We start from the raw sequence: 8,508 nt of genomic DNA on the forward strand, positions 1-8,508 counted from the left end.
GGTGACAATAGTTGAAGAAACTTTTGGCTCTCAAAATGGTATCGGTGCCCTATTTGTTGGTACTCGCCGATACTGATACCACCATTTTAGTGCTGGATCGGGGCCCCGCCCCATACTGGTTTCTGTATATCGGTGCAACACTAGTTTCAATAGGAAAGTTTAAATATGACGGACTTTTATATTTCTACAAGAAAGCGTTAAAATCTCACCAGGAGTTAATTAAGGTTCCTCTTTTTCTAGGACTAAAATTAATCATGAGATTAATCGCTAATAGAAAGAATCAACTAATTTGGTCGGTGAATCATAACTTAAAGCTGCGGTTCCTAAATGATTCAACCATCAACCCCCCAAAAAACGATGCAACAGACCAGAGGCAAACACTAAAAATACAAATAATTACTGTAAAAAATAAATGAATGGATACTTTTATATGATTAGCTTAATTTTCCATCAAAAAAATTCAAACTTAAAATACCACAAAATACATAAAAATGTTCTGTTTATATCAGAATATATGGTTAAAAGATAAAAGGCAGAAATAAAAGGAACCTGAGAATAAATAGGATTAAAAACAGTCCATTAATTGAAGCGAAAATAACTCAAGTGTAACAAGAAATGCACCGTTATAAAACAAACTATAATTATAAAAAACAAAAACATCTTGAAATAAGTAAATGTTTGGAAAGGAAACCAACAAAAATATCATATCCTGAAATAAAGCGTACATTAAAAAAAACTTGAAGTAGATAAATAACTTTAAGAAGCTGATTGTTCTATTATGCATTTTGTGGTATTTCATGGGTACATTTCTTTTCTTTAGAAGTGTTAATTTACGAAAATATTATTTGGAATCAATCAAATACTAAAATAATGAATAACTGAAATAATTTCATTATCAGCAGATTAAAATATATTTTTAGTTTGATAAAAATCATTGAACTGCAGGCAGCTGAGCTCAGCTTTCTGTGTTTTGGCGCCCTCTTGTGGTTTTGCATTCTATATGATAATCATTTGGTTTTTTTAAAACACCTTTTGGTATAATTTTTTTTGTTTTTGTTTTCTTATTTCAGTGATAAAAAATAACACCAGTAAACATTTGTGATTTTTTTTTGTGTGTTTATTTTTTCTTCCATGTTTTTTCTTTATAAAATGACGAGGACCGAGTGTTTTAGAAGCCCCACCCTCTCATAATGTTCCCCCAGCCGGCTAACTCGACTCTAAAGCAACCAGCAAAGAAAAATAGTCTTATGAACAATGGATATAATATACACCCCATATACAGCAATACATAGTGGTCTACCTAAGGTCAGGGATCACACCCGGCCTCCAGGAGGCCTCCGTTCAGATTGTTGAGTCTGATATGGTTCAACAGCAACTGATAACCGCTGCAGATTGTTTTGCTCTTTAGGGCGGGGATCAGGTTGCCATGGCGAGGAGACGGGGTCAGCAGCCGCTGCCTTTGCTTTAGGAACCGTTGGCTAATATTCAGCAGCTGACCCCGCCTCTCCAAACCAATCAGATTCAGTATAAGTGCAAAGTTTAAGGAGGCACTGACGCACTCGGCGGCGTAAACCTTCCTGACAGCTCATCTTCGTTTCCATCCAGGTCTGCACACAGGAAATGGGAGCTTTTCATTGGTTAGCAGGAACCAATCAGCTGCTTGGATTCCCACAGAGTTTAACATCCAGAGAAAGTTTGGGTTCTTTCTATGAATTTAACTTCTATGTTTGTTGCATATTTCGTCTCAGTAACAGGCAGAGATAAACCCCCGCAGCGGTGGGCGGCGCGTAGAAACGTGTGAAATACAGACGGAGCGCGGCGTGGGCGGTGGCTACAGACACGACTCCCAGTGCAGCTGCAGGTCTGAGCTGTCCAGGAAGTCGGCCGAGAACACGCTGGGCGGGGTGTGGGGCGCCAGCGGGGTCAAGCTCGTCCCTCCGTCTCTTTCGCACCCCGCTCCGCCTCCCCGCCCTCCGCCATTTTCCACGCTCCCTCCACCTGCGGTTCCCATGGAGATATCCAGCCAGTCCATGCTGTCCAGGGTGGGGTCACCAAAGTCTAGCCCTGTGGTGTGAGGGGAGAAGCCCAGGTCGGACGTGTCCATGGGGGAGGGGGGGTGGTCCAGGATGCTAGGCGTGCTTAGCATCTGGCTATGCAGGTCGTCGATCAGCGTCAGGCCGCCGTCGGGCTCCATGCCCAGCAGCGGTGTCCCTGTGGTGCTCTCCAGGAAGTCCTCCAGGCGCCCTCCGCCGCCGCAGGGCTCCGTGGGGGGCGGCGGCGACAGGTGGAGCGGGGATGCAGGAACCGACGGGGAAGGCGGGTCGGAGTGGAGCGGCGCCAAGGAGGGGTCCGGGTTGGCCTTGAAGCCTGGGATCTCTGCAGGCGGACAGAGACAGAAACGGTCACCACAAAGCGGCGGACGGCGTCCGCAGCGGCGTCTTCAAGGCTCAGACTCTTACCTCCGCTCTTCAGCAGGATGTCAAACAGGTCGTCCATCTGCTGACTGTTCACCCCGTTCTCCTGCAACAGACCAGCCGCCGTTAGACGCCAAACAATCACCTTTTTAACCACGAATAACCAGGGAATTTGGTCACATTATTTTTCATCTAACCACCCCTAGAGGTGGAGAGAGTAAAAAACGCAAACTCAAAACTGAATGAAATTTGAAAAAAACGTTAAATGATTGAAAATTAAAAAAAAAAAATCAGAGAAAACACCATTTACCACTTTAAACCTATTTTGTTATCAAAGTTTTATTTCTGTTTTTTTCACATTTTATTTTCCAAACTGTTGTTTATTTAAACAATAATGGAACAGAAGTCACTCCATACTTCCCCTGATAAGTCAGATGATCCAAAGGAATGAAATGTTATTGTTAAAAACCATCATGCGGCTCCAGAGGAGTGAAAACAAACAAATCAAACCTTTCAAAACTATAATGTGTTGCAGTTAGAAGCTTGACGTTTTAAAACCCAGTTAATGAACCAAACCACATGCATGATGCTGGACTGCACACTGGTGCAAACAAGGTCCCCATCTGGAGCCAAAATAAAAAGCTGTTCAGAACACGTGCATGAAAATAAACAAGTTTATAAAAAATATAAAACAAACTAACGAGCAGGGTTTTAGTGTTTGCTCCTAATTTACCAAAAGCTCAGCATCCAATTAGCAGAATCCCATCCAGTTTGGATGTCAATGTTTTCTGAAATGTTTGCATATCTTTTGTTGTTAACAGAATTTATAAACGTAGCGTCTGTTTATGATACGAGTCACTTCAGATCTAAAATTACAGGAAGAGGCAGAACGCCGTTCTCCTTTTCTCATAACCAGCAGACCAGTTGCAGGTTTGTTTTCTAACTGCAGATATTTTTTAACATTTAAAAAGTCGCTGAGGGAAGCAACAAAGCAGAAGTAAATCCAGAAAAGAGGAAAGCAGTGAGCAGATTAGCTGTGGGTTGGCATTATGGGCGCTTATTATGTTACTAGGAGAGGATGTAGCAACAGCTCGACCACAGTGTGACCTGCTGCGTTAGGAACCCACACAACAGCGTGCAGAGGAGGAACGTTTTCACCCTCTGAGGTCAGAAACCAAGCAAACGGAGAAAAGATGCAAGAAAGGTGGAGAGAAAGGACGTACTTTAGAGCGCTGAGGAGGGAGGGAGGTGTTGGGTTTAGGGGAGGGAGGGGTGAACAGTGTGTGTCGGTCATAAGGTGGACACACCTCCTCTTTCTGCTGGGGGGGGGGAATTTGGGGGGAGGGGGTGAAGAAAAGAAGAAACAGGAAAAAAAAAAACTTTACACCGATTGAAGAGAGCCGCAAAGACTGATGGGTGAAGGGGGAGAGGGACGCGTACCTTCAGGGAGGACATCAGGTTGCTTTGGCTTTCAGTGTCTGTCATGTCCTCGAAGAACGGCTGCAGGCTGGGGGGGGCCGTGTGGGCCACGCTCGGCTCTGGGGTCCCGTTGGTGTCTAAGTGCAAACCTGCCTTCTGTCCCTGAAGGAGAAGAGTAAAAATACACTTTAGATGAAGCACGCATCGCTTGAAGATTCCCACAGCATCCCCGTTTCCATGGAAACACTGCACTTATGGAACAGTCCAAAAAATATCAATTTCTAAAAAAAAATAATAATATACAGATTCATCACAGAGCATTTCTGTTGGTTCTGATAATTATAGCTTCATTTCATTTCATAGACATCAGTTCACAAGCTTATTGATGGGAAAACTGAGTGGAAGGAAGAAATAAACCGACGTCAACAAAACTGGCATCATCGTCCACCAGGGGGCATCAGAGTTCATCCTTAATCAGAGATTCATTTATATTATTTGCTGTAAAAGTAAAGCCAGAGTGGATAAATTCTGGAGCAGAACCATGAGTCCGGTCCGGATTATTTTTACTGTTAACGGATCCAGAATAACCTTCCTGTGGTTCTGTTAGTGAACCTAAACTCTGGATAAACTCCTTCAGTTCTTCTAAATGGGTCCATTTAGCGGCGCTGCATGGAAGAGCAGCAGAACTTCTATGCTGGATCAGAAGGAGAGGATGATAGAAAAGTCAAGGACATTACGCTAAACGATTGGAACAGGATAGAAGAAGACGTGCTAGCAGCTAATACAGTAGATGGAGAAGCTATAAGAGGTAATGAGCCTCATGGATCCAAGCTCTAACATTCCTCTGAGAGGAACCAGAACCACCTGATTAAAAGCTCTGCTAACAGAACAGAGGCCGTTTCTCAAATCACAAAAACGCGAGTACGGACTTGTGTTCTCGCCAAGTCTGTTCTAGAGAAGAACACAGGAAAGTCTGGTTTGGGCAGAATGGGAGCTCAATAGTACCAGAAGTGTACTGATGACGTCGCCACATGCTCAGCTAGTCTAGAGAAGCATTTCACCGCCTGTTATTAATAGTCTCTAGATAATAATAAATGATGACTGTTTTTCATTTAGTGGGGGAATAATAATGATCACAGTCAGATAAACACAAATAAAATGAACGTTTTGCCAAATAAAACAAAAAACTTTCCATCAGAGCCAGCAGTACTTCACACACGGCTATGCAGAGAGAGGGCTGCTGCAGACGGGCTAACGTTAGCCCTGGCTGTGGTTAGCCTCAAAGGGTTGCAAATTGGTTTTAAATTACGCATTAAATGAGTAAATGGACCATATAGTGACGCTTAAACTAGAATATTCTCGCCTCAAATGATCTTAAAATGTACTTTTATTGAACAACAGCAACAGAAAAGTGAACTTTTAACTTAATACTCTGAGCTCTGTCAGCGCTAACCTGGAAGCTGCTGCTGCCGCAGTGCATGCTGGGACAGCTGTCAATATGGAGAACGAACAAGTCTGCTCTGATGGGTAAAGAGGGAGGGGCGAAAACAACATCTGGGGACTTTGTCCGTTCTCTGTCTTCTTGTTCTTGTGAATTGGAACAGCACTAGGGCTGAGGCTGATGACGTTTCACGAGGACACGAGAACGCACAAGTACATATATTGAGAAACGGCCAAAGTCTTGGCCTGAACTGATTGATGGTGCTAGATCACAGTTAGGGTCCGCTTCATTAAAACAAGTGTTCAAAGTCTGACAGTATGTCAGAGTGACATTTTCTCTCTATTAATGATAGATCTACATCTCTGTTCAAATCAGACGTCCCTATTTAATTAATCTTTTTTCATTCGGTTACCTACAAAAATATTTAGCCCTTTGTGAAAAGAAAATATGTTAATAAAAGGGTAAGTTCAGGTTTTTAGCAAAATGGCTACTTATCAATCAATCAATTATCAGTTGACCAATGAGATCAATCATCTTTAGATTAATTCATTAATCGATAACCTGCACCCCTGGTAGCTATAGGGCAGTCACATTCCACACATTTGGTCTGAAATAGAGCAATCAGTCATCCAAAGACCTGTTTTTTTTTGTTTGTTTTTTTAGATAAAAGCGTATTTAGCTTTTGATTTGTAATTGTTGCTCCTAATTCATATTATTTGAAGTTCCCACAGTCAGGTACAGGGAAGCTGTCTCATCTCTCAGCAGCGTTTCATTAAGGTTAAAAACAGCCGTCTGCCAGGAAACATCAGAGCACAGAAACATTTCTGGGCATAAATGAGCCATAATTATCAAAATCAACAGAATGAATGTAAATAAATGTTAACATGAGCTTCAATTGTTGATTAAAATTAACTTTTTCATCTTTCAAGTTGATGCCAAATGTGTCACTGCTGGTTAATTCTACCAGCAGTGACACCTTGTGGACAGATTGAGGCACTGCATGGACATTTAGTAGAAAAAGCAGAAGCAGAAGTTGTTGTGGGACCTTTTTGTCCGGTTGGCCCGCGGGCTCGGCTGCCGGCTGCTCTTTTGATTGGCCGTCGGTGCCGGGGAGTTTACTGGGGCTCGACTGTAGCCTCTGTAAGAGGAAAGCAGCGCGTCAGATGGAGACTTTTGAGATTTCATAGAGAGGATCCTGCAGCTCCCTGCTGCTACCTGCAGAGTGATGCGTCCATTGACTTTGGCCAATGAGGACACCCCGTTCTGTCTGGTCAGAGCGATCAGGTAGTGGTTGCCGTTGCTATCGGTGACCAGCGTCGGCATGCCGTTGGCCTTAAGGTCTAGTGCGATGGCTTGGGTTTGGAGCGGGGAGCCGTTTTGTTGGTTGATGATGACTGGAGTCACCTTTGGGAAGAAAAGACATTTATTTGACATTTTTTGTCAGCCCTGCGGCGGCGGACCATCATGGCGTCCCTGAAAGCCTTACCTGTCGTGTGGTTGCTGCGGCCGCCTGTTGCTTCTGCTGCAGCCTTTGCTGAGCCCTCAGCTGCTTCCTCTGCTGGCTCACTGCGGCCTTCTGGCCCGTTAGCGTCTGGTTCTGAATCTGGACCTGGATCTTCTTCAGCTGAACATGGCTCTTCTGCAGAGTCTGAACCTCCTGTTGGGTTTGTTTGACTTGGTTCTGCTGGGCCTGCAGCTGCTTCTGTTGGGTCTGCTGTATGATGAGCTGCTGCAGATGCTGCTGCTGCCGGAGGAGCAGCTGAGCCTCTTTCTTCTGCTGGTTGACCTTAAGCTCCGAGTCTTTCTGCAGCTGCTGTTTGGACTGAAGCAGCTGCTGCTTCTGCTGCTCCGCCTGCTGGATTTGGAGCCGATGGATCTGCTGCAGCCTCAGCAGCGTCTCCTGTGAGCACTGCGTCGGCGGCGGCGGCCTCTTGGCCTGTTCCTCCTCCGTCACCCCTTCCATCTCTTTCTCCGGCTCCGCCTCCTCCTTCACAGTCGGAGCGACTCCGTTGGGAAGCGTCGGCGGCTGACTGGACGAGGCTTTAATCAGAGATTGGAGCGCCGCCTCCGGGGGTGTCCTGTTCTTCTCGTTTCCTTCCTTCTTCACCGCCACCCCGCCTGCCATCTTGCCCTGCTCCAGCTGTGACCTCAGGGTCTCCACCAGCCTCTGCTTCTGGCGCAGCATTCTGGTGAGCTCCTCGATCTGCTTGTCCTTCTCCTGCAGCATCTGGTCTTTGTCTACGGATGAGGCGTCCACGGCTGCTGCAGGCAGAGACTCTTTGGGTTGCAGTGAGGCCGGCGAGGACTTGGAGTGGCTGCAGGAGCTCTGGCTCTCCTCTTTGACAGCAGAGAAAGGCTGTGGGAGTGGGTGCTGAGGAGAGTGGTGGAGGGTGAGCTGGGTGAGAGGAGAGGTCACCTAGAGGATGGAGGGAGAAAAAAAGGAGCTTCAGAGATGAAAGACTAATGGATTAAAAAACATGACTTTAGCTTTTAGCTAACAAAAGTTGGACGGACCAAAACGGCATCATCTATTAATGGTACATATAGCCTACTAATAGTACAGGGTGCCTTTGCTCTATAGAAAAAGATGCAACTTTCTAGATGCTCACTTTAGATTTTGCTTGCTGTTCCAGGTGCAAAAGTTAAAATCAATATAAAGCTTTATGCTGATGACATACGTCTTTCACACAAAACAGATGCTGTCGCTACAAGCATGCTTGGTGCGAGGGATTGCTGAAGGGTAAGAGTCAATGCAATCAGCTGGTTTTCCTTAGATAGTAAACTTCATCTGACTGGATGATCTGGTTGAATTGTAAAGTGACCTGAGATGACATCTGTCGTGAAATGACGCTATAGAAATAGATTAAACTGAATTCGGCACATTTTGCCATTTATTGGACCATGAAAAACCAGAGGTGGAAAGAGTACTAAAAAATTGTAATTGAGTAAAAGTATCTTTACTTTGCCTAAATTTTACTCGGAGTAAAAGTAAAATTAACCATCTCAAAATTTACTCAAGTAAAAGTAAAAAAATACTTCATCTAAAATGTAATTTGAGTAAAAGTTACTTAGTTACTTTGAGTCATTTAATGCAAAAAAGGATGAGTCATAAATCAAATTGAGCACAAGGTGTTTTAATCGATTTCAAGGCGTATTTCAGTGACATCCACACTGCTAAAGATCAGCTGGGCTAAAGAACATACTTCCTCACAGCACAAGGACAGTCACAACCTG

The 8,508-nt window shown here is 44.4% G+C and overlaps 1 protein-coding gene across 5 annotated transcripts in view; it reads right to left on the bottom strand.

The window, feature by feature from the left end:
• Positions 1 to 1,422: 1,422 nt before the first annotated feature.
• mkl1 (megakaryoblastic leukemia (translocation) 1) overlaps positions 1,423 to 8,508 on the bottom strand; it is a 66,965-nt gene continuing 59,879 nt past the window's right edge. For 3 of the 5 annotated variants that reach the window (XM_015387570.1, XM_015387574.1, XM_015387572.1), the window contains 7 exons: positions 6,761 to 7,690; positions 6,490 to 6,678; positions 6,320 to 6,412; positions 3,855 to 3,995; positions 3,638 to 3,733; positions 2,460 to 2,520; positions 1,423 to 2,376 (listed from right to left, as the gene is read on the bottom strand). In XM_015387570.1, the coding sequence (XP_015243056.1) occupies positions 1,832 to 2,376; positions 2,460 to 2,520; positions 3,638 to 3,733; positions 3,855 to 3,995; positions 6,320 to 6,412; positions 6,490 to 6,678; positions 6,761 to 7,690 (2,055 nt within the window). In that variant the 3' untranslated portion in view covers positions 1,423 to 1,831. The remainder of the gene's footprint in view (positions 2,377 to 2,459; positions 2,521 to 3,637; positions 3,734 to 3,854; positions 3,996 to 6,319; positions 6,413 to 6,489; positions 6,679 to 6,760; positions 7,691 to 8,508) is intronic. The other 2 variants (XM_015387571.1, XM_015387573.1) reach the window with 2 other exon arrangements.

The sequence above is a fragment of the Cyprinodon variegatus genome, unplaced genomic scaffold (genome assembly GCF_000732505.1).
Source record: "Cyprinodon variegatus isolate N-32 unplaced genomic scaffold, C_variegatus-1.0 Scaffold398, whole genome shotgun sequence".
NCBI lineage: Eukaryota > Metazoa > Chordata > Actinopteri > Cyprinodontiformes > Cyprinodontidae > Cyprinodon > Cyprinodon variegatus.